At 41.2% G+C, this 26708-nt stretch overlaps 1 protein-coding gene and 1 pseudogene across 2 annotated transcripts; both read right to left on the bottom strand.

The window, feature by feature from the left end:
* Positions 1-452: 452 nt before the first annotated feature.
* On the bottom strand, positions 453-26708 carry LOC309700416 (annotated as a pseudogene). Its single transcript, XR_014280810.1, has 17 exons — positions 26295-26708; positions 20633-20798; positions 20393-20545; positions 20142-20302; positions 19870-20046; positions 19649-19787; positions 19114-19537; positions 18838-19008; positions 4662-4891; positions 4184-4349; positions 3926-4078; positions 3693-3853; positions 3431-3604; positions 3195-3336; positions 2899-3086; positions 2175-2316; positions 453-2099 (listed from the first exon to the last, which is right to left on the bottom strand). The product of XR_014280810.1 is annotated as an uncharacterized misc_RNA (transcript).
* On the bottom strand, positions 5460-12466 carry LOC309700252 (cytochrome P450 2J6-like). Its single transcript, XM_082523711.1, has 9 exons — positions 12246-12466; positions 11130-11295; positions 10890-11042; positions 10634-10794; positions 10310-10486; positions 10077-10215; positions 6215-6402; positions 5979-6120; positions 5460-5872 (listed from the first exon to the last, which is right to left on the bottom strand). The coding sequence occupies exons 1-9, from the start codon at positions 12429-12431 to the stop codon at positions 5697-5699; spliced, it is 1488 nt and encodes a 495-aa protein (XP_082379837.1). The 5' UTR covers positions 12432-12466; the 3' UTR covers positions 5460-5696.

The raw sequence follows: 26708 nt of genomic DNA, 5'->3' as shown, positions 1-26708 counted from the left end.
CTTTTTTGCGCCACGGACTGGTTTATGCCCGACAATATTTTCACGGACCGGCCTTTAAGGTCCATCCATCCATTCGCTTATCCTTTTCAGGGTCGCGGGGGGCGCTGGAGCCTATCCCAGCTGTCATAGGGCGAGAGGCAGGGTACACCCTGGACAGGTCGCCAGTCTGTCACAGGGCCAACACACAGGGACAGACAACCATTCGCACTCACACCTAGTGACAATTTGGATTATCCAATTAACCTATCCCCACAAACTGCATGTCTTTGGACAGTGGGAGGAAGCCGGAGTACCTGGAGGGAACCCACGCAGACACGGGGAAAACATGCAAATTCCACACAGAAAGACCCCGGCCTGATGTTGGAATTGAACTCAGGACCTTCTTGCTGTGTGGCAACAGTGCTAACCACCGTGTCGCGGATAAATACAACAAAATAAAACTAGTACCGGTACCAAAAAAAGATTTATTCATAACACACGTGAAAAGACCCAGAAAAACCGAGTTAACGATAAAAACGATAACAAAATAACGCTAAAAACCTATTAACCTATTAATGAAGTCCAGGGTGTTTGGATGGCACTTTAGAGTTAGTCTCTATTTTTGAGTTGGGTGTTGATATTACATAATGTGTGAGGGCACATCATGGTCAATGTCTGCAATCAAGAGACGACTTTGCATCACACTTATAATTTTCCGCTTTGGTTGCTAATTTTCCTATTCAGATCAGTTAAGAACTCTGTGAATAGAAATGCTTTTAGTTTGTTGCTCTATTTTTACTTTAGTTTTTTATGTACTATATTATACATTTTAAAACTTGAATGTTTGTAGTTTTTGAACTAGTTGGATAAGTACCGGAGCATTTTAATTGTGAATAATAAGTTTCAACTGATTGTTGAAACGACCTCCTCGGTTTTGGGGTAATAACTGTACATGTCTCTGAAATGTAGGCCTCGGATATTTTGAATAAACTGTAAAAACAAAATAAAAATCCAATTGGTGATGCAGAAGTTGCATTATTTAAATTTAGGAAGATAAATATTTTGATGACTTTGAACCTGTTTACCTTAAAGGAAATGTTGGTGCAATAACAATATAAATATCAACAATGATTGATAATTTTCACAAGCAAATTAAACAACCGAATGCAATTTAAAACTCACACTTAAGGGTCACGTAACACACAACTGTGTGTCTCATTTAAAGCTAATCTGCATATCAAATTCATCCTGACCTTTAATTATGTAAATAGAATTAGTCACCACAGCAAAACAACTGTAATTAAAAAAAACAGCAGTTGTAGTCTAGTATATCAGTTTGTTCGTAGCTTCCACACATCCAGCACTGACTAAAAAACATTTGGAAACAGTTATTGGCACTTTTGTGGAAAACATAAAAGGTATAGCAACAAGCAGCATAGTTGACTAATGTCTGCACACGTGCCATCTTATATAGCCTTACAAAATAATACTGTGGTTCAACTGGGCACGTGCATGTAGCTGTGTGTGTGTGTGTGTGTGCACACATTAGGGAGTATTCCAATGCTTAATAGCACTAGACGTCTGCTCAGCACATCATGGAAGCACTTCTAAACAGCCATGGCAACAATCAGAAAATGTTGCAGCAGATTTGAGCTACCCCCTACTGGACATATTCTCCTTTAAAGAAAAGTTTCAGTTTCAAAGTTAGCGCTGCCTCTTGCTTATTACATCACATTCGAGTCACAAAAATAGTGAAGATGCCAGCTTAAGGCTTTACAATGCACTTTGTTAACCAGTGTGAGGTCTATCTTTTATGTACAGTCTGTAGTCAAAACTCAGTATACGATAAATAATAATAATAATATAGAAAAAGGCATAGTCTCCATCTCACAGCAACACAACAATATTCATATTTGCTTTTTCTGTTGATTTGTTGGGGATGGTTCAGCGCGGCTTAGCGTACACCTTAAAAGGGTAGGGTGTGCGAGTGGCTCCGGTGACTCCTTCTGTACTCAGCTTGACTCCATCCAGAGTGGAAAAATTAAACTTCTGAAACAAACTGACAAAAAACAGGAAGAGTTCCATCCTTGCCAGCCCCTCACCGAGACACGCACGCCTTCCTGGGAAATGAAGGTGACTCTGGTTATCACCCCATCTAACCAATATCATAATTACAGTTTATATGTTAAAATTACCTGCAGAGAAAGGTAAAAATGCTCCCCTCCTCACAAACTTGCCCTCGCTATCTAGGAAATGTTCAGGATTAAAAGTGTCTGGAGTCTCCCATTTATTCTTATCAAACAGCACTGAAGTCAGGTTAGGCATCACAGAGGTCCCCTGCACATAGACGACAGCAGTCACATTCAAAGATGGTATTCAAAGTGCTGGTTTATACAGCTAGGCAATGTTTGTAAGAACAAATATAAGACAAAAAAAAGACCATTTTATCTTGAAAAAAGGACAAAGAACCCTGCCTAAAATCTCATGCAAGGGCTTGTTGACAGTAAACACTTGCTCATTGCTAACACTGTTAAGGGGGTTATAATCTGGGAAACGACACATACTGTTTTGTTAAGGTATAGGCTATATATTTAGCATGTATCATTATTAGCGACCTTGCTCTCTTTCAGAAAAAAATGTTTTCCCATTTTGGCATCTGCAATGCATTTGAAAGCAACATTCAGTTTTAAGTTGCAGTGTGGCTAGTGGAAAAATAGAAATCTCAGTCATTGTTTATTTTGGAAATAGAAAAGTATTTTTGTAAAAAGCGAAATTATTTTTGGCAAATGCAAACCTTGTTTTTGGTCCCCAACGTGATGGTTTACCTGGATGAAACCAACGCAAGAACTTGAACTAAGCAATTTTTAATCTTATGTAGGGGGCTTAAGCTGCTGTGTTCTATGAGCAGACCAGATGCACCTTGGGTATGAAGTAACCACCCAGGATTGTGTCCTTGGCGGCCATCCTGAGTCCATTGAGTGGAACGATGTTTCCCATCCTCTGGATCTCGTGGATGACAGCATCAGTGTAAGGCAGGTTGGGTTTGTCTGCCATGGTGGGCTGACGGGTCTGTCCGATCACTCTGTCTATCTCTTCCTGGACTTTACCTAGGAGTCAAATTATATTAACTTGTTAATTAGCAGGTATCTGTGTCATATAATTATTTTGATCTCTGACCTGGATGGTATTAAAAACTAGTTTTGTTCTGAACTTACACTGGATCTGAGGGTTCATGATGAGATAGATGAGTCCCCACTGCAAAGTCTTTGAAGTGGTTTCACTGCCAGCCAGGAACAAGTCCAGACAGCACAGAACCAGGTTTTCTTCCTCAAAGCCCAAATGACTGTTTCTGTTGTGCTAGCGAGCAAAGCAAGGTATCAAAAATACAAGTTAATGAACAGATTTTATTTATTACTGTTATTATTATTTTGGTTGAACGTAAACAGCATACTTTCTCCTTTATGAGGAAGCTGTCAATGTAATCTCTCGGGTTGTTGGGGTCCAGATCTAACTTATGTTTCTCGATCTCTTCCCTGATAGATGCCACCAAAGATTTGGAGCTGCTAAAGATGCGATTGTGAGGTCCCGGCAGGTGTTTCATCAGTCCTGGGAATGCATCATATAGCTGTTAGGGGAGGAAATTGAAAAAAATTATTCAGTGGTGGGTTACCTTTCAATATTTTCAGGAAGAAAAAAATCCCACTGTGTCTTACTAGAGCCCATATGGAACCTTCCAGATAGGCCATCTCAGTCAGATTGCTCAGCATGATCTGGAAGTTGTGGTCACTGTAGTCAAATCGTCTCCCAAACACTATCTTGCAGATGATGTTGGAGACAGCATTGTTTAAGAACGGCACTGGGTCGAATGGCTCACCTGAAGACAGGAAATGCGTTTAGTCACAGTACACTGTGTGTGTTTTGCTTTCACTCATTGCTGTCTCTTGACCTTTCTCCTTTTCCATCGCGTCCTTCAGATGTTGACTTTCATCACAAATACTCTGCTCTGTCGACTCCTTAGCTAAACCAAAGGTGCGTAAAGTAGTCATGGCAAAACGTCGCTGTCTCCTCCACACCTTCCCATTACTGAAGAAAAGACCCGCTGAAAGGAAAAGAAAGCAAAAATTACTGAGGTGTGGCTCAGAGGTTGACCTGACTGCTTTGTTGCTGAAGTATTGCATTTGTGTATTTTTTTTGTGTGATTCACCTGAGTTCCCTGAATAAATTCTGGTCACCATCGGGCTGTAAGGCCGGTCCACAAAGTTGTCCGCTTGTGTTACTAAAGCTTCCTTCACCATCTTCCACCCGGACACAAACACTGTTTTGTGTCTTCCCAGACGTATGCAGAACACATTCCCATAAAAATCAGCAAGCTGTGGATGCAGCGGCAGACAATAAGTGGCCTGTTGTCTAGCATGTGATTCTGATAAGATGCATAGCACAACCTGTTGTTAACACTATAACTTAGTATCTGCAAGGTATTTGGTATTATTTTATTATTTTTCCAGAGTGAAACATGAACATTTTCTTAACTTTATTATTAATGTTCTCTTTAAACTATTCAAGCAGTGATTCTACTTCAGATAAAAAAGTTTAACTAAAGAGCGTCAGTGTCAGTGGAAATCCTGAGGTTGCCCAAGTGGACTTTTAAGAAATGTGTAAATGCCACAATGATGTCAGCTTACCTTGGTTAGGTAAATATGAGGCTGTTTGGCATCAATGTTGAAGATGTTTCCTAAAATAGGTAGAGCTGGAGGGCCTGGAGGAAAGCCCGGTGGATCCTTATCCTTACGAAAATGAAAATATACCATAAGGAGGCCGGCAAAAATAATAAGCAGCTGCTCCTTTATATCAAGACAAAGAAACAAATCACACAGCTGCATTGTGAAGCAGAGTAAAACTAAGTGATCAGGACCTCAGCTCCAGGATCCCTTCCTATTTAGAGATGGGCTGGTACACTGCTGACTCACAGCTTGGGTATATATAATGATCTGTGTGTGTGTGTGAAAGTTTGTCTGATACTGGGTCAGGCCTCAGTTATTACAGATTCTACTAAAAAGTAGCACAAACATTTTTGTTTTATGTGAAATCTTTACATACATACGTGAACGGTTTTCAGTAAACTGATATAAGGGAGAAAAAAAACTTGAATAGTAACACAAATAGTTAAATGTACTGGTGCTTACATATTAAGTATAGCTGAGCATTTAAAGTGCTATCTGCTACCAGCCTCATTCACAAAGCACTTTGATTATATACCTGAGCACTTTGTCTAGCATTCACGTGTATGCATACACACAACAATACTTTGACATGCAGACTAGAGGAGCACTGGCTTGTGAAAAAATCAAATGTTAAAATGGGAAAAGAAGCTAGTTGAATATGTAGTTGTGGCTTTGCATATACGGTTTCTTGTGTAACCAGTGAATTAAATCAGGTGTGCGACACAGATTGGCAAACAACTAGTTATGAATACATTTTATTACTAAAAGTGTACATTACAATTTGTCGTTATTGCAATTTAATGATGGAATATCCTTGAATTAAAACACAATATAGTGATTCGGATGCACATGTAAAGAAAATCAGGTAATCTTTGCAGGCAGCAGTGATACAGCAATGACATGAAGATATTAAAATTAAAAAAAAAATCCATCCTTCATTAAAATACTTTTTCTCAGTCTTGACTCTTAGTCGTTGGTTAAATGGCTCAGTGAGATTTATCGAGCCTTGGCGTGAACCTTGAAGGGTTCAGGCACACGTACAATTCCAGAAACTCCCTCTGTGCTCAGCTCCACTCCATCAGGAACAGAGAAAGTGAACTGCTGCAGCAAGCTGACAAAAAACAGGAACAGCTCCATCTTGGCGAGGCTTTCACCAAGACACACACGGTTCCCTGACAAATTTGCAAACACATACACGTGCAGGTTTACAACCTGTGGATGATGTTTTTTTTCTTGTTCAGGTTGTGCTAAAACAAAACACTCATTGTGGGGTTTTACCTGCAGAGAAAGGTAGGAATGCTTCTCTCTTCACAAACTTCCCATCAGCATCCAGGAAGTGTCCTGGGTTGAAGGTGTCTGGAGTCTCCCATTCAGTCTTGTCAAACAGCACAGAGGTGAGTACAGGCAACACACTGGTACCCTAGAAAAAAACCACAAGATAACAACAAGATACACTTTAACAACAACACCTGACAGAACAAATATGTGAAGCTTAAAATGTATATTGCATGCACCTTGGGTATGTGGTAACCATCCAGGGTTGTATCCTTGGCAGCAACTCTGAGTCCATTGAGAGGAACAATATTTCCCATCCTCTGAATCTCGTGGATGACGGCATCAGTGTAGGGCAGATTTGGTCTGTCAGCCATGGAAGGCTGGCGGGTTTGTCCAATCACGTTATCTATCTCTGCCTGGACTTTCTCTGTGAAAGAGAATTAATAGAGTTCAGAAGAAGCCATATTTCAACACCTGTCTGTTACCATAGCACAATTATGAGTCTCAGTCTGTGCTTTTTTGGTCTGAGTAACTTACTCTTTGTTGTTATTCTTTATTTGTAATATCGTGGTTATTTTGTACACCTTTGTTTTTCTTGCTCATGATGTTTTCTTTTGCCACTAGAGAGCCACTTTACACACGGGACAAACTGTTGGTGGTGAGGACACTCATAATAATGAATGGAACACATTCTGTTCCTCAGAGACAAAGGGGGAGACAACAGGGCTGCTGAGCTGGAGCTAAGCAACCAAACACAAAGATATAAACTCTGCTCCAGCTGTAATCGCTGAGAGTGTGAGGTTCTTGGGCAATAAAAAAGGATGAGCTTAGTGCAGTGATTCAGAATTTAGTGCTATGTGCTTCATAAAAACTTGTCTGAAATGTCAATCAAGCCTTTTATTTGTCACATGCAATGTTTACACCTGCAGTGAAATTGGACCCCCCCCCCCCCCCGACCATACATACAGTGGGGCAAAAAAGTATTTAGTCAGCCACCGATTGTGCAAGTTCCCCCACTTAAAATGACGACAGAGGTCAGTAATTTGCACCAGAGGTACACTTCAACTGTGAGAGACAGAATGTGAAAAAAAAATCCATGAATCCACATGGTAGGATTTGTAAAGAATTTATTCGTAAATCAGGGTGGGAAATAAGTATTTGGTCAATAACAAAAATACAACTCAATACTTTGTAACATAACCTTTGTTTGCAATAACAGAGGTCAAACGTTTACTATAGGTCTTTACCAGGTTTGCACACACAGTAGCTGGTATTTTGGCCCATTCCTCCATGCAGATCTTCTCGAGAGCAGTGATGTTTTGGGGCTGTCGCCGAGCAACACGGACTTTCAACTCCCGCCACAGATTTTCTATGGGGTTGAGGTCTGGAGACTGGCTAGGCCACTCCAGGACTTTCAAATGCTTCTTACGGAGCCACTCCTTTGTTGCCCGGGCGGTGTGTTTTGGATCATTGTCATGTTGGAAGACCCAGCCTCGTTTCATCTTCAAAGTTCTCACTGATGGAAGGAGGTTTGGGCTCAAAATCTCACGATACATGGCCCCATTCATTCTGTCCTTAACACGGATCAGTCGTCCTGTCCCCTTGGCAGAAAAACAGCCCCATAGTATGATGTTTCCACCCCCATGTTTCACAGTAGGTATGGTGTTCTTGGGATGCAACTCAGTATTCTTCTTCCTCCAAACACGACGAGTTGAGTTTATACCAAAAAGTTCTACTTTGGTTTCATCTGACCACATGACATTCTCCCAATCCTCTGCTGTATCATCCATGTGCTCTCTGGCAAACTTCAGACGGGCCTGGACATGCACTGGCTTCAGCAGCGGAACACGTCTGGCACTGCGGGATTTGATTCCCTGCCGTTGTAGTGTGTTACTGATGGTGACCTTTGTTACTTTGGTCCCAGCTCTCTGCAGGTCATTCACCAGGTCCCCCCGTGTGGTTCTGGGATCTTTGCTCACCGTTCTCATGATCATTTTGACCCCACGGGATGAGATCTTGCGTGGAGCCCCAGATCGAGGGAGATTATCAGTGGTCTTGTATGTCTTCCATTTTCTGATGATTGCTCCCACAGTTGATTTTTTCACACCAAGCTGCTTGCCTATTGTAGATTCACTCTTCCCAGTCTGGTGCAGGTCTACAATACTTTTCCTGGTGTCCTTCGAAAGCTCTTTGGTCTTGGCCATGGCGGAGTTTGGAGTCTGACTGTTTGAGGCTGTGGACAGGTGTCTTTTATACAGATGATGAGTTCAAACAGGTGCCATTCATACAGGTAACGAGTGGGGGACAGAAAAGCTTCTTACAGAAGACGTTACAGGTCTGTGAGAGCCAGAGATTTTCCTTGTTTGAGGTGACCAAATACTTATTTTCCACCCTGATTTACGACTAAATTCTTTACAAATCCTACCATGTGAATTCATGGATTTTTTTTTCACATTCTGTCTCTCACAGTTGAAGTGTACCTCTGGTGCAAATTACTGACCTCTGTCATCATTTTAAGTGGGGGAACTTGCACAATCGGTGGCTGACTAAATACTTTTTTGCCCCACTGTACATAGCAAAGATATGACGTGGGTAGACAGGTCGGAGACGGGTAGTAATATGGAAAAAACAATGGGCAAGTGGAGGAGGGGAAAAAAGAGACCTGTAGTCATGCTGGACTCCTTATGGGAGGTCAGCATGAGAACAGAAAACAAAATGTGTTATTAGTTGTTAGCATTAGAAGTATTTTGTCCCATCTCTCTCTCCTCTGCCCAATAGATGGCTGCCCCTCTCCAATTCTGGTTCTTCCCGTTAACAGTGCTTATTCATAAGGGGTCATCTGATTATTGGGGTTTTCTCTCTATTATTGTTTGTCCTTTTTTTTTTTTTTTTCCGAAAATAAAGCACCATGAGGATACTGAGATGATGATTATTGAACTTAAATGAACCTCGTGCATAGATTAAAAAGGAGTGATAATTGTTTAATCATTTAACTCTATTTAACTTTGCCTGCTAGTACATGCTTCACATCACTTCCAGTTTTTACATTGTCCAAATCAATACTGACATCATTATTCAAGTTCAATCATATTCTCGCTGCCTTCATTGAGCCAATCATCATCCACTCTGTGTGCTTTAAAGCTCTGTACTCTTCTGTCATTCTCCCTTTCAGACTCCACACCTCCACCTGACCTGAGTCACTCTGAGGTAGACTCTGTCCTAACTCCTATCAAAACCAGGATTCTGTTCTGCCTGCCATGATGGGTCATCTGAGTTCAATCACCAAATATAAAATGATTAATTTCTCTGTCTCAATAAATCAAGTCCAGTACTCTCCTTAATGAACTCACACCTTCCTGGTTGACAGTACAACAGCCCCTGCAGAACATTTTGGGTGCAATCTGAGTGACAAGAAGAACGGTGAAGTAAATGCACTGTTGGTGAACAAAAAGTGGTGCAATCGTCAGCATGTTTGTGTGAAGAACTGTTTCTTTGGTCCACATATTGAATTGAAAGCTGCTGGATTGCATCCATACTAGTTCCTGTTATTGTTGTTACTGTTCACATTTACAATCATCTGATCCATTGCGGCATGACTCACGTCACGGCTAATCCAGTATTTTAGTGTGTTTATGATTTTTTCTGAAGACAGTTCTTGATCTGCTGTGTGCAAATGCTGCTAATGCATGCAGGGCCATTGCATTTCCCATCCTTATCAGATGAGATCAGAATTTGGTCCTATTGATACTGATGTAGGTGCCTCTTTTAAACAACATCCTGTACACACTACAAGTTGCTAGAAGATGGATAGTTGAACCTATGGAGATGTTGCAGAGCTACTTGGAGCCTGCAGACTAAAACCACATGGAGAGGACATTAACAGTACAAGGTGAACTGTGTTTTTCATTGTGAACAGTTACTCCTGGGAGCAATACACATTTCTGCACTCAATTTGAACTTGTCCGGTTGTTTGTATTAAACACCTGTAAAATGAACAGTGGCTTGTTTTGGCTGATGTTAGGATTTGTCAAAAGTAAATAATCTCACATTTGGTCTTTTGGCTATTTTAAAGCTCCATATAAGGGCTTATAAGCCACCCACCCTGGACATCAGGATGTCTGATCAAGAAAACCAGAGCCCACAGCAAAGTAGTGGCAGTTGTTTCTGTTCCAGCCAGGAAAAGATCAGCAGAGCACAAAACCAGGTTGGTCTCAGTGAAGCCCAGGTCAGATTCATTGAGCTGCACAGAGATATTGAAAAGTCACATTTGTCAATTAATATTAGAAAATGGTTCAGTTTTACAGTTCAGTTTGTGCAATGCAGTGTCCACATACATTCTCCATCTTGATAAGGAAAGCATCGATGTAGTCTCCGGGATTGTTGGGGTCCAGGTCCTCCTTGTGGCTCTTTATCTCCTGAGCGATGAAATCTTTGACTATGTCGAAATAGCTGAACATTTTGTTATGAGGACCTGGCAAACGCTTCATCACTCCAGGGAATGATTCATAGAGCTTGTTAATAACAAATGATAAGAGACAGTTTTATTCAAAGCATTAAAGCAATGGCCTAGTATTTACAGAGGGGAAATCTGTCAGAGAAAAAGCACAGCATGCATGCTTTTGTCATACTCTGGAAGAAGTAAATTGTTTTTGACTTACCTGACCCCATATGGAGCCCTCCAACTGAAGACTCTCAGACAGATACTTCAGGATGAGCTGGAAGTTGTGGTCACTGTAATCATATCTTTTCCCCATCACCAGCTGGCAAACTATATTAGACACAGCATTGTTGAAGAGACCTGCTGCACTGAAAAGTTTACCTGAAGAAGAAGAAGAAGAAGAGACAATTGTTACAGGTAACTTTTTGCTCCCTTGTGCAGGATTGTGAGCTTATGTTCCACTTAATGTAAAGCACCTTTCTCCTGCTCTATCTCCTCCTGCAGGTATCGGATCTCCTCACAGATACACTGTTCCATGCGTTTTTTCCCCAGGCCGAAGTCTCGTAATGCAGACAAAGCAAAGCGTCTCTGTGCCTTCCATTTCCCACCGTTGCTCTTGAACAGACCCTCTAAATACAAACATGCAGATTTGGGAGTTAATAACTGGGAAACAATTCCTGCGCTGAATGAGAGGAAATAGAGAATAATTTCTTAACCTGTGGGTCCCGAGTAAAACCTGTCAGCCAGGGCACTGTATGGTCGATTCACAAAGTTGTCAGCTTGCGTCACCAGAGCCTCTTTTACCATCTTATATCCAGAGATCATTACCATTTTATTGCTGCCGAAGCAGAAACTGAACACGTTCCCATAGACTTCAGCCAGCTACAAAAAGCACAACAAACACAAAGGATGAAATAAATATGTTTGGTTTTATATGTGTAAACTGCTCTGCTCAGAAGCCAGAAATCCACACTCACAGTTTGACTAACAAATGTAAATATTCAAAATCCAAATCAAATCACATCAACTTTTGTTTTCTCATTGTTAAGAGTGATAAACAAAAAATACATTTTCGTCTTCAAAAAAGGAGGAGAACCTTCTTGGATGGGCTGTACCACACAGCAACATTAATAAAGATTTTTAAAAAGTTTTTCTAAAGTGCATGAACGTAGACCACAAGCGGTGTGCATGGTGTTGTGGGATTTCTCTTTAGCGTATTGTCCTTTATTGTATTGTCTTGATGAAAGGCCTTCATGTTACTTAGTTTAGTATGTCTGATTCACACCTCATTCACGCTGGGAAACAGACGGTGAGAAACTGGTGAATGCCTCCCAGGAGACGGAAGCTCACACAGGAAGACTTGACCCCAGAGTGGGGGAGATTCACACAGGTGATAGAGAGTTTTTCTGTTTAGAGCCAAGGTGTGAACTGCAACTGTAAAAGCCTTTTGCTCTGTGACTGTGTTTAAAAGGGACCTGAACTGTTCATTGTCAGAGACGACTTTCAGTGCCCCCTGACTGACGTCTCTCCTCATGCATGGGAAATAAAGTGTTGGGTTTTAACTGCTCATCGTGTCTGCAGGCTTTGTTAATAAATTTCCACAACAATGGACTTGTTTCTGAAGTATTCTCTCCTCCCTGTGTTTAAGTAGAAATAAGAATTATTTGTGAGTGTAACATGAACATCTCAGTTTCTGTCTTGAAAGTAGAGCATGTAGACACACCAGCACACAACAATATGTCCAAATAAACAAAGCAGTACTATAAACACTCAATGACACTCAATACTTAGAATCCACTTAACATAATACAAGTATGACTTGACAAGTTTACCTTGGTAAAATAAATATGTGGGTGTTTCTTGTCCACAATCTGGAAATTCCCAATAAAGGGTAAAGCAAATGGTCCTGGTGGAAAATTCCTTGGATTCCTGTTTTTGAGGTGGTATGTGATCAGAAGGAAGAAAAAAATAGAGATTAAAACCCCCTCGGTGCTCAGCAAAAAGCTGGAAAACCACATAGTTAAAGAGAGAGACAGCAGCAGCAGCAGCTGAAAGTCTGTAATCTGTCTTTTCCAGGCACAAGGAAGTGGTTTTGTAAGCCTGTCACGCTTGGGGGGGGGGGGGGGGGGGGTTGTTAGCCAGAAGCTCAATTACCTGAGTCTAAAGGTGATGGTGATACAGCGCTTTCACAACGGCCTGTGTTTAAAGAGCACCGCATTCCCTTGTGTCTACATGATGAAATCTATTCAGAGTCAATGAATGAACCTTTCATCTCATAGAATAGAACAGAATAGAATATCCCCTTATTGTCGTTGTACATGTAACGCACTGATGAAAAAACATAATCTAAGAGATTGATTCTGCAGTTTCATCTATCTATCTATCTATCTATCTATCTATCTATCTATCTATCTATCTATCTATCTATCTATCTATCTATCTATCTATCTATTGTTGGGAAATCAGTTTTACCCCGGTTCCTTTCATTCCTGGGGCCTCCAGAGATGCACCGGACTCAGTAGTCATTTTCACAAAAACTTTATTCATCTCTCTCTCTCTCTCTCTCTCTCTCTCTCTCTCTATATATATATATATATATATATATATATATATATATATATATATATATATATATATATATATGGCCCGGATCCGGGCCATCAACACATACGCCCTGCCCGTGATCAGGTACCCTGCTGGGGTAATAAGCTGGCCAAAGGAGGAGATAGAAGCCACTGACATAAAGACAAGAAAGCTCCTTACCATGCATGGAGGGTTTCACCCCAAGTCCAGCACCCTGAGGCTGTACGCTAAGCGGAAGGAAGGGGGCCGGGGACTGGTGAGTGTCAGCACCACAGTCCAGGATGAGACAAGGAACATCCAAGAATACATTGGGAAGATGGCCCCAACTGACCGAGTGCTCAGTGAATACCTCAGGCAGCAGAAACCCAAGAAAGAGGAGGGAGACGAGGAACCATCATGGAAGGACAGGGCCCTGCACGGTATGTACCACCGGCAGATAGAGGAGGTGGCTGATATCCAGAAATCCTACCAGTGGCTGGACAAAGCTGGACTGAAAGACAGCACAGAGGCACTAATCATGGCAGCACAAGAACAAGCTCTGAGCACAAGATCCATAGAGGCTGGGGTCTATCACACCAGGCAAGACCCCAGGTGCAGGCTGTGTAAAGATGCCCCAGAGACAATCCAGCACATAACAGCAGGGTGCAAGATGCTAGCAGGCAAGGCATACATGGAACGCCATAACCAAGTGGCCGGCATAGTGTACAGGAACATCTGTGCTGAGTACAACCTGGAAGTCCCGAGGTCAAAATGGGAGATGCCCCCAAGGGTGGTGGAGAATGACCGAGCTAAGATCCTGTGGGACTTCCAGATACAGACGGACAAAATGGTGGTGGCTAACCAACCGGACATAGTGGTGGTAGACAAACAGAAGAAGACGGCCGTAGTGATCGATGTAGCGGTTCCGAATGACAGCAATATCAGGAAGAAGGAACACGAGAAGCTGGAGAAATACCAAGGGCTCAGAGAAGAGCTCGAGAGGATGTGGAGGGTGAAGGTAACGGTGGTCCCCGTGGTAATCGGAGCACTAGGTGCGGTGACTCCCAAGCTAGGCGAGTGGCTCCAGCAGATCCCGGGAATAACATCGGAGATCTCTGTCCAGAAGAGCGCAGTCCTGGGAACAGCTAAGATACTGCGCAGGACCCTCAAGCTCCCAGGCCTCTGGTAGAGGACCCGAGCTTGAAGGATAAACCGCCCGCAGGGGCGTGCTGGGTGTTTATATATATATATCAGAGGTGTGGACTCGAGTCACATGACTTGGACTCGAGTCAGACTCGAGTCATTAATTTTATGACTTTAGACTTGACTTGAAAAAATGTTCTAAGACTTGTGACTTGACTTGGACTTTTACACCAATGACTTGGGACTTGAATTGGACTTGAACCGGTTTACTTGAAAAGACTTGATATTTTACCCCAAATATAAAATTTAACATGCATATTATATAGAGATTGAAAATGTGACGTAATTCACGGGTAGAACCGCAAAGGATTCTGGGAACTCGTGGCAAGCGGTACTAGCGCACGCAGGCTTTCAATTAAAATCAGTTACACAGCGATAAAAAGAAACACAAAAATGTCAAGAAGCTGTTGTATTATTAACTGCAATAGCCGGTCGCATGACAGCCACGGGAAGCCGACGGGTAAAGAGATCGGTTGTTATCGGATTACGTCGTTGAAGAGAAATTGTTCGAGCCATGTTTCCGAAGTAACAAAGAGGCGACGGATGGCCTGGATTGCAGCCATTCAAAGATCAAATATAACGTCCTAGAACACTCCAGCTCACAGGTTAGTCTGCTCCAAGCATTTACATGAAGGTCAGTCTGCTGTTGTAGTTAATACGTCATTTTTCTTAACATAATTGGTGATATAGGTTACAAGCAAGTCTGGCGCTGAACAGAAATGGTCGCGCTATGCTCCTTTATTTATTGTGCATAAATAGTAAATTATCCTGACACAATATTGCGTTTCGCTTCTGTTATTATGGTACACTGACAAAAACACATACTTTTATTCACAGGATAAAACAGGTTTTTTGTATCACTAATTGCCCAGTACGATTACAGCATACAATATTATTGTCACTGCTACATTTCTGTGATGCTACCAGAAATTATTTCCACTACTAATTAATTACCGTTGAGCTCAAAGGTTATATTAATAAACGGTTAACGAATGTGTATTTATGACGACGATTTGTGAGACTGGTAAACTTATGATACGTACGATGGTCTTTCGTTCTACACGGTGCATTTCAAGGTCCTGCACCCATCCGTCGGTAAACTGTACCTGGGCTTGTTGCAGTGACCGGAAGTTACTAAACTTCATGAGTGTATGCACTCACTCCAAGAACCGTATGATTATAAATATGCATATAAATATGCTAAGATGAGATAGCTGACTTCATCTAACTAGCAAATGTTTTCCAGGCTACGTTGGTGATACAGTTTTTTTTAATGTGTATGATATTTTTGTCATGCGATTTTAAAGCCGGTCCTACAACCGCATCCAAGAATAACATGCAGCGTATCTCAGAACTGTCGGTGAAAATTATTCTTGGAGCTAGGTTTAATTGAGCTGCATTTTAAATAGGTGCAATTTCACAATTTGTGTATATTTTCTAAGTTCACTATTTTGTATGTGTTGAGAAAAACACAGATTTTAAAATTACATGGTCTAATATTTACATTTAGCATAACTGCAACATTATTTTTTCGTTTTTTTTTTAAAGACTCGAAAGGACTTGAAATTCAAAGTTTCAGACTTGTGACTTGACTCGGACTTTTACACCAGTGACTTGAGACTCGACTCTGACTTGCCTGACATTACTTGAGACTTGACTTGAGACTTGAGGATAAAGACTTGAGACTTACTTGAGACTTGCAAAACAATGACTTGGTCCCACCTCTGATATATATATATATATATATATAAAAGAATTTATTTAACTTTGTAAATTTGTAAATTGAAACTGTCAGTTATATGAATGAACACTTTTGCATAATCAGATGTGTTTCATAAGGTGTCTTTATTGTAAAGCTAAGAAGTTTTCAGTGTGGAATATGTATGTGGTCTGATTAAATTTGGTCTATTATGTACAGTTGTGTAATTATGCAGAGTTGTCATAGGACAAGAGATGTACCATACCTCTCACAGAGAGCTGTGTTCCAGCAACTCTGCAACCCTGAAATGGATAGGAAGAAGAAAATGGACTGATGGAATAATAAGCTGGACATCCTTTCCCCCCTGATTCTGTATTATTTAGGCCTCCATGGTCTCCCAGGAAAACAGCTCAGTTGTAACAGTCAGGTTTCACAGTTGTAGAAGCATGAGGGAACCTTTCCCCCCTGTTCTTTAAAGGTTAGTGAATGGTAAAAACAAGCAAACAAGCAAACAATAAAACAAAAAGTGACATTCTGTGAGTATTGCACTCGGATGTATGAATGTCTGTGACAAAGGGGAGGGGACAGCCGATGATCTTCTGCGCTGTGTTGACCACTCTCTGGAGCCTCTTCCGCTCAGCCTGGGTGCAGTGCTTCCCTTAGCTAGTATCATTTAAAAGGCACAGCATACATTTTCATTGTGATGTCGATGACACCCAGCTTTATTTGTCAATAAAGCCAATTGACACACATCAATTATTTAAATTGTAGAAATGTCTGAAAGGCATAAAGACCTGGATAATTTCCCGCTTTTAAATTCAGATACAACTGAAGTTATTCTACTCGGCTCAAAAGATATGGTATCTAGCCAGATGCTTACTCTAGATCGCATTAGCTTGGCTTCCAGTAACACTGTGAGGAATCTTGGAGTCGTTTTTGACCAGAATATGTTCTTCAGTGGTGACATTAAACCAATATGTAAGACTTTTCTCACAATTGCAAGAAAAATTTAATTCTCTTAAATCAGAAACATCCTTTCTCAGAGTGATGCTGAAAAACTAGTTCATGCACTTATTACTTCTAGGCTGGACTTGTGATTCATTATTGATGTGTGGTCCTAAAAACTCCTAGAAAGCCCTTCAGTTAAATTGATTTTAAAATCCTTCTCATCACATATAAGGGCCCATCGTATCTTAAAGACCTCATAGTTCAATATCACTCCAGTAGAGCACTTTGCTTTCAGACTGCTGGCTTACTTGTGGTTCCTAGGGTATTTAAAAGTAGAATAAGAGGCAGAGCCTTCAGTTTTCAGGCCCCTGTTCTGTGGAACCAACACACAGTTTGGATTTGGGAGGCAGGTATCCTTTCTTTCGAGTTTAAGTTTAAAACTTGAGGTGACTGTTGTCTGATTTGGCGCAGTATAAATAAAATTAAATGTAACTGAATTGAACTGTTAAGGGAGGAAATAAGGAAGTTGTTTTGCTGGTTTAACTCACAATATTCTCTATAAGAACGCACTTTCACTGGAACAATAACCACTGATCTGCATCAGTCATCTGAATCACACTGTGTCTCAGTAATTTAATTAAATGTGTACAAAAACTCTTACTTGTGGCTTTATGCTTGAATGTGGTCATACAAAATAGTTTTATTTGCATCTTACTAGAACCCATATGGACCACCCTAGAGTCATCTGAGTCAGATTCCTCATAATGATCAATGTATGTGTATCTGTGTATGACTTCCATGGCATATACTCTTTCCTTTTGGCCTCTTACCCAGACCAGAGGTATGTGATGTTGCCATGGCAAAATGTTGCTGTCTCCTACACACCTTCCCACTGCTGAAGAAAAGACCCACTGAAAGAAAAAGAAAGCAAACATTACCCAGGTGTGGCTGAGATGATGGTTTTACTTCTTTATTGCTGATGTACTGCATTTGTGTACAGAAGATTTACATGACTGAATCACTCCTTCCTAGTTAGAAATGGGCTGGTACACCGCTGACTTGGAACTGGTGGATATAATAATCTCTGTGTCTGTGAAAAAAGCTTTCAGCCACAAGAAACATATTTTCCAGTAAAAACTTATCAGTCTTCATTTGTTTAGAAGGCTAAACAGTAAAATAAAATAAAAATTGTTCAATCATTCTGGTATTTTAAGATATCCAAACATTTTAATGTGACTGCCCCCCCCCCCCCCCAAAAAAAGAAATCATAATTGTTTTCTTTTTTTTTTTTTTTTTCTACCTCAAGTCAATGTAGATCTGTGTCTTATAAAAGATGACAATACCAATAATAATTTCTATTTTTCGCACTGTTGTCCTGAGCCTACATGTAATACAATACATGGATTGATAAATACATGGAGAAAATAGCTTGAATGAGAACAAAAGCACTGGCTTGTAAATAAGTCAGGCGTAACAGACCCCCCCCCCCCCCCTCACTGTTCTAAAACCAACACAGCTTTTTTAACAAATGTTTTTAATAAAATGCATCATGTACATATCTTATAGCATTTATTTCTTAATAATACTGGTACTGAAGGAATATTGTTAAGGGAAGATAACTGGTTCATACTGAATAAAATGTACGGATAAAAAAATGAATCGCTCAATTTTAAAGGCAGCAATCATACAGTGATGACCCCCTACGCATGGTAACAAAAAACAGACATTTATCAAATTACTTTAATGACGGCTAACAGTCTTAGACTGTTACATGTTGGTTAACTGGAAAGATTTTTCAGAATCAGAATCAGAATCAGAAACTTTATTGTCATTGTCATGAGAACAACGAAATTAAGAATGGTCCCCGATCATTGCATCATCCCTAGCAATATCAAAATATAAATAAAACAATAAAATTCAATAAATAAAATAGATAGAATACTTAAAATACTAATAAGATATAACAGTAAAACATTCACATACATTCCCACACACATGCTTCATAATTCAGCGAGTCTTGGCGTGAACCTTGAAGGGTTCAGGCACACGTGTAATTCCAGAAACTCCCTCTGTGCTCAGCTCCACTCCATCAGGAACAGAGAAAGTGAACTTCTGCAGCAAGCCGACAAAAAACAAGAACAGCTCCATCTTGGCGAGGCTTTCACCAAGACAGACACGCTTCCCTGAAGAATTCACAAACACATACACGTGCAGGTTTACAACCTGTGGATGATGTTTTTTTCTTGTTCAGGTTGTGCTAAAACAAAACACTCATTGTGGGGTTTTACCTGCAGAGAAAGGTAGGAATGCTTCTCTCTTCACAAACTTCCCATCAGCATCCAGGAAGTGTCCTGGGTTGAAGGTGTCTGGAGTCTCCCACTCAGTCTTGTCAAACAGCACAGAGGTGAGTACAGGCAACACACTGGTACCCTAGAAAAAATAGACAAGAAAACAACAAGATGCACTTTAACAACAACACCTGACAGAACAAATATGTGAAGCTTAAAATGTATACTGCATGCACCATAGGTATGTGGTAACCATCCAGAGTTATATCCTTGGCGGCAATTCTGAGTCCATTGAGAGGAACAATATTTCCCATCCTCTGAATCTCGTGGATGACGGCATCGGTGTAGGGCAGATTTGGTCTGTCAGCCATGGAAGGCTGGCGGGTTTGTCCAATCACGTTATCTATCTCTGCCTGGACTTTCTCTGTGAAAGAGAATTAAAGGAGTTCAGCTTTAACTGTGGGAGAAATGTTTACCTTTGCTGGCTTTATGTTTTGGCTACTTTAAAACATATGAAGCCCAGCATGTCACCCACCCTGAATATCAGGATTTCTGATCAAGAAAACCAGAGCCCACAGCAAAGTGGTGGCTGTTGTTTCTGTTCCAGCCAGGAAAAGATCAGCAGAGCACATAACCAGGTTGGTCTCAGTGAAGCCCAGGTCAGATTCATTGAGCTGTTCAGACAAATGAAAAAGTTACAGTACACAGTCACAGTAACTGGTAGAGTGCAGTTTGTGCAATGCAGTGTCCACATACATTCTCCATCTTGATAAGGAAAGCATCAATGTAGTCTCTTGGATTGTTGTGATCCAGGTCCTCCTTGTGGCTCTTTATCTCCTGAGCGATGAAATCTTTGACTATGTCGAAATAGCTGAACATTTTGTTATGAGGACCTGGCAAACGCTTCATCACTCCAGGGAAAGAGTCGTAGAGCTGGTGATGAGAGGAAGTTAAATTTATAAATGATTAAGACAAATCCCACGCATGCCATACTGCTGTCCCTTTTTCACTTTCTGAAATTCACTTACCTGACCCCATACAGAGCCCTCCAGCTGAAGAGTCTCCGACAGATACTTCAGCATGAGCTGGAAGTTGTGGTCACTGTAATCATATCTTTTCCCCATCACCAGCTGGCAAACTATATTAGACACAGCATTGTTGAAGAGACCTGCTGCACTGAAAAGTTTACCTGAAGAAGAAGAAGAGACAATTGTTACAGGTAAATTTTTTGCTCCCTTGTGCAGGATTGTGAGCTTATGTTCCACTTAATGTAAAGCACCTTTCTCCTGCTCTATCTCCTCCTGCAGGTATCGGATCTCCTCACAGATACACTGTTCCATGCGGTTCTTCCCCAGGCCGAAGTCTCGTAATGTAGACAAAGCAAAGCGTCTCTGTGCCTTCCATTTCCCACCGTTGCTCATGAACAGACCCTCTAAATACAAACATGCAGATGTGGGAGTTAATAACTGGGAAACAATTCCTGCGCTGAATGAGAGGAAATAGAGAATAATTTCTTAACCTGTGGGTCCCGAGTAAAACCTGTCAGCCAGGGCACTGTATGGTCGATCCACAAAGTTGTCAGCTTGCGTCACCAGAGCCTCTTTTACCATCTTGTATCCAGAGATCATTACCATTTTATCCCTGCCGAAGCAGAAACTGAACACGTTCCCATAGACTTCAGCCAGCTACAAAAAACACAAGCATGAACAATATTGTTAGGTCCATAATTTATTGGACAAAGATGCAATTTTTGTAGATTTCCCTCTGTGCACAGCCACAGATCAAATAATCATTATGTGAAGTACAGACTTTAATTTAAGGGGTTTTACAAAAGCTTTGTATTTGTGTTGCTCCTTAGGACGTCCAGCCCATTTTATATTTGATTTGATATACCTTTATTAGTCCCACACGGGGAAATTTCACAAGGCTGCCGACCTATTGCACGCAATGGCGGCTCCATCTTACCCTCCGACCATACATACATTACACAAAACATCACATGGGAAAGACAGGTAAGAGAGGTATAACAATCGAAAATGCACCACATGAGGAAAGATAAGGGGGAAAAAAGCTCCCCCCAGACTGAGCTCCAGCAGGGAGATCAGTTTGAGAACAGAAAAAAACACCTCTGCACATAGCACATGAAAAAACTCTTAATACACCAAAGAAACACATGACAAGCAACAGGGGTGGGTAAAGGGTGCAGCATCGGAAGGGAATAAGCGTCGAAGGCGTTTGGAAAGGGATGGGGGTTTGAGTGTGTGCATATCAGTGTATATGTATGTGTGTGCGTGTCCAGAGTTCAGCTGAGACAGTGTCCTTCGCCCTGCTAGGCCAAGTAAACAGTCTTCCAGCCAACCCAGGTGGCGATATTCAGCCCCTCTTTCTCACTGCCTCAAACTGAATGGGACAATTGTCTGATAAGCCATTTCTTATGCAGGCGAGGCCTGTCCACTTATAACTATATGTTCATATATATATATATATATATATATATATATATATATATATATATATATATATATATATATATATATATATATATATATATATGTTAGAGAGAGAGATTGTTTCCGTCCAGCAGTGGAAACAAATCTGTCGGGGATAATTACCTTTGCACACCGCGGTAAAGCGAGCCGTCATTTGTGAGCCGCGGTCAAGCCAGCCGCCTCTTATCCGCTGCATAAATTTCCTTGCGCTTTTACACGAGTCTTTACGGTAGCGCCTTTTCGCTTTATATCCTGATTGAAAGCCTAGACTCGCGCACACGTGCGCGCGCGCGAACAGTCACACGCGCGCGCGCGCACACAAATTACAATGGAACAGCCCAATACAGCCATCGTGACAGTCTGGTTGCATATTCAAAAATTCATTAAAAATCATTCTTAAAAGTTGATGCCAAGCTTTCAACACAATCCTCTTCTCGGACACCTACTTTACCTCTGGGGCAGGTTTTACCCAGATTCACTGTAATATTACTCAGAAATCACAGTAAACTCATATTCAGTGCAATACAGTCAATACACTACAATTATGTTTATTTCAAAAATTCATTAAAAGTCATCCTGAGTAGTTGATGTCCAACTTTCAACAGATTCCTTCTCTGGGACACCTACTGTACCTGTGTGCCAGGTTTCAGCCAGATTTACTGTAGAATTTCTCAGAAATTAAAGGGTACTTGTATCCAATGCAGTCAGCCAATACAATATAATTATGTCAATTTTCAGAAATTCATGAAAAATCATCCTGAGTAGTTGAGGTCCAACATGGTTGTTGTTCAATAATAAAATTATTCCTCAAAAATACAACTTGCCTAATAATTCTGCACTCCCTGTAGGTCTGTTGACAGAGCTCTGTACAGGTCTGCTCGAGCTGACCTGAAAAGGGGTCCCACCTGTCCAGCAACAACACATGGCATGGAATAATAGACATCATAAACCACAGAGGCAGAACTGTGAAAACAGAAAACCTGAGTGTGCAGCTAGCAGAGGAAATAAACAGCTTCTTCGCCCGCTTTGAAACACCACAACAGCAGCATTCATCTGCCTCAGCCCTGCTCCCATCCTCATCCTCACCTGGTTCCTGCACCGCTCCATTCACTGTAACGGAGCACGATGTCAGATGTGTGTTCCTAGCAGTGAATCCCAGGAAGGTGGCCGGTCCAGACGGAATACGTGGTAAAGTGCTAAGACCATGTGCCCACCAGCTCACCCTCATCTCCACCAGAATCTTCAACCTCTCACTGGATGAAGCAGCCATCCCATCCTGTCTAAAATCAGCCACAATCATCCCAGTACCAAAGAAGTCTCCCATCACCAGCCTGAACTATTATTGCCCTGTGGCCCTCACACCGGTAATCATGAAATGCTTTGAGAGACTAGTCCTTCAGCACACCAAGGATTACCTCCCCCCAGAATTCGACCCCCACCAGTTTGCATACCGTGCAAACAGATTCAAAGAAGATGCCATCACCCTCCACTCAGTGCTGAGTCACCTAGAACAGCGGCAGAGCTACGCCAGAATGCTCTTTGTGGACTACAGCTCACCGTTCCACCACTCGCCCATTGAGAGCCTACTAACTTACTGCATCACAGTATGGTACAGCAGCTGCACTAAGGCGGATAGAGCCACCCTCCCAGCATGTTTGCAATGAGTAGGAGATGCTCTGTATCTCACTGTACAACTGTATAGTGACAAAGGTATTGGGTTCTTTTCTAAAAATTGCTATAAACAGAGGAACCCAAACTGATGAAAAGTGGCGAATATTTTTTTTCAAATGACTATTTTTAGTGGATTTTTGATATAGAAGCAGAATGACAGAATGTTAAAAGAAGTTACTTTTAGTCATTCTAAGCTGGGCATTGCGTTCTCTGGCTGTTCAAAGCCATGGAACTTTAGACTTTCCAAGCAAATAATGATGGCCATACTGATGTTCTTTTCAGTACATTTTACTTTGTGTTCATTTTCATTTTTATGATGTTTCTATTTTTACATAATTCCTCCCACATAGCAAAATTGGTATGGCCTGGCTCTGTCCTACACAATGTGCTTACACATGGCCTGCGTACCGCAAAGAATGACGGCCCTATGGTGGCCCAGATCTGGTTTACCAGAGGTGGCCCACACATGAGCCAGCACAAGGCCAGTTGCAGACACACTGCTGGCCCTGTGCTGGCCCAGAACAGTTTCAGCTCTGGCCCCAGATGTCAGCCTAATGTGTACCTTAGCCATGTAAGCCATGTAATAACAACATGTGCTGGAACATAATAGTGCAAAAGTAACATGACGAAACTCTGTTCAGACAGTGAATGGACTGATTCTTATACAGCGCTTTTTTACTCACCCATATTACTCAAAGTGCTCTATACAACATGTCACATTCACCCAATCAGGCCAAATGTGGCATGCCATCACATAAACAGTGCCATCTTACCATGCCAGAAGTCAGCCAGCAGTGCCGGCTTGACACCAGATCCAGGCAAGACCCGTCTGCTATGTGGGATGACTTGTTCTTTCGGCACTTTAGTTGTGGATTATGTTTGGACTGTGTCTCTTGCCCTTTCAGTATTGTTTTCTTGTGCTTCTAAGTGTCCCTTTGTTTCTTTTTAGGTTATGTAGTATGGGTTAGAGATATTTTGTATGTTGTTTTTGTTTAATAAATCCGCCTTTTGGATTATTCCCTGATGTGCCTGAGTTCTGTTATTTAGTGTCACTTTGAAAGGACACACATCCATCATTGACATAGAATTGTTCTTTCAATTTTTGATAAAGATTACAGTGAATTGAGATGTAACTTGGCCCAGAGGTACGGTAGGACGCCCAGAGTAAGAAAGTGTTGAAAGTTGGACCTCAACTATTATGGATGATTTTTAATGAATTTTTGAAATTTCCATAATTGTAGTGTATTGGCTGTATTGAATTGCATATAAATGTCCTTTAATTTCTCAGGAATTTTACAGTGAATCTGGCTGAAACTTGGCACACAGGTACAGTAGGTGTCCTAGAGGAGGGATGTGTTGAAAGTTGTACCTCAACTACTATGGTTGATTTTTAATGAATTTCTGAAAATTGACATAATTCTATTGTATTGACTGTATTAGATTGAATACAAGTTTCCTGTAATTTCTGAGGAATTCTAGAGTGAATCTGGCTGAAACTTGGCACACAGGTACAGTAGGTGTCCCAGAGAAGTAATCTGTTGAAAGTTGGACCTCAACTACTCAGGATGATTTTTCATGAATTTCTGAAAATTGACATAATTATATTGTATTGGCTGACTGCACTGGATACAAGTACCCTTTAATTTCTGAGGAATTCTACAGTAAATCTGGCTGAAAATTGGCACACAGGTACAGTAGGTGTCCCAGAGAAGGGATGTGTTGAAAGTTGGACATCAACTACTCAGGATGATTTTTAATGAATTTTTGAAAATTGACATAATTCTATTGTACTGACTGTATTAGATTGAATAAATGTTTCCATTAATTTCTGAGGAATTCTACAGTAAATCTGGATGAAACTTGGCACACAGGTACAGTAGGTGTCCCAGAGAAGTAATCTGTTGAAAGTTGGACCTCAACTACTCAGGATGATTTTTCATGAATTTTTGAAAATTGACATAATTATATTGTATTGGCTGACTGCATTGGATACAAGTACCCTTTAATTTCTGAGAAATTCTACAGTAAATCTGGATGAAACTTGGCACGCAGGTACAGTAGGTGTCCTAGAGGAGGGATGTGTTGAAAGTTGGACATCAACTACTCAGGATGATTTTTCATGAATTTTTGAAAATTGACATAATTATATTGTATTGGCTGTATCGGGCTGTTTCATTGTAATTTGTGTGCGCGCATGTGCGTGCGACTGTTCGCGCGCGTGCACGTGTGCGCAGGGCTTTCAATCGGCACATAAAGCGAAAAGGCGCTACCGTAAAGACTCGTGTAAAAGCGCAAGGAAATTTATGCGGCGGATAAGAGGCGGCTGGCTTGACCGCGGCTCACAAATGACGGCTCACTTTACCGCGGTCCTTTGCACGACACCTGCATTCAGCTGAGACTGAAAAAGGTGTTTCCATGAGTGACCAACGAATTATCCCACAGAAAATTCATCCAGATGAACGGAATCCACTTTTTGATTTCCTTTCCTTTTCGAGCATGCATCGAGACATTCACAAGTGTTTTTTGGTTAAGTATTTTGTTCGCTGTGTGAAAACAAACTAAATTACGTGGAAAAGCTATACAAGCTTATTAACTGAGTCGGGCTACAGTAAAAACGCCCTTAGTTTTCATGGCTCTGATATTCTCTGCATCAATGCATGCAGTTGTCCTTCCTTCCGTGTTTCAGTAAAAAAAAAAAAAGAGAGAAGAGAAATCTGCCTCAAATGCGTATGATATCTTCCACAAGCGTAAACTAAGATTTACAAATGTGTACAATGATTTGGGTGTAACCTTTAAGGACAGACAAGCGCCTGCTTCACTCCACACACAAATCCACAGAAATCTGAAGACACGTTAAACTGTTTTACGGATTTGAAACCCTTTTAAGGCATATTTCCCTCCATAGAACATTGAATAAATATCTCAATTTCAAACACACCAGCACACAAGAGCATACAAACAAACAAAGCTATACTACAAAGTACACTCAATACTAAATGTAACAGAAGTGTGAATCAGTACCTCAGCGAAGTAAAGATGCAAATGTTTCTTGCCAATAAACTGAAGATTCCCGAGGAGAGGTAAAGCAAAAGGTCCAGGCGGAAAATTTCTTGGATTCCTGTTTTTGAAGTAGTATGCGATCAAAAGGATAAAGAAAAATGAAAGTAAAACCCCCTCAGTGCTCAGCACAAAATTGGAAAACCACATCGTTACAGAGAGCGAAGACGTGAGCAGTACACCATCTGTATTATGTGCGTCCTCGCGGATGCCAGAGGGTTTTATAACAACACGCCTGGTTAACTCCTTTTGTTAAGTAGAATTTCAGGACAGACCAGTCGTCACAAAGTTTATATATGAGCTTTATCTGTAAACAAAGGTGAACGTGATGTAGTCAGTAGCGGTCCTAATTGTTTGGCGCCCTGGGCGCCCTCTGGC

The sequence above is a fragment of the Aulonocara stuartgranti genome, assembly GCF_965226115.1.
Source record: "Aulonocara stuartgranti genome assembly, chromosome: 23".
NCBI lineage: Eukaryota > Metazoa > Chordata > Actinopteri > Cichliformes > Cichlidae > Aulonocara > Aulonocara stuartgranti.
This window is presented reverse-complemented; position numbering and strand designations above follow the sequence as displayed.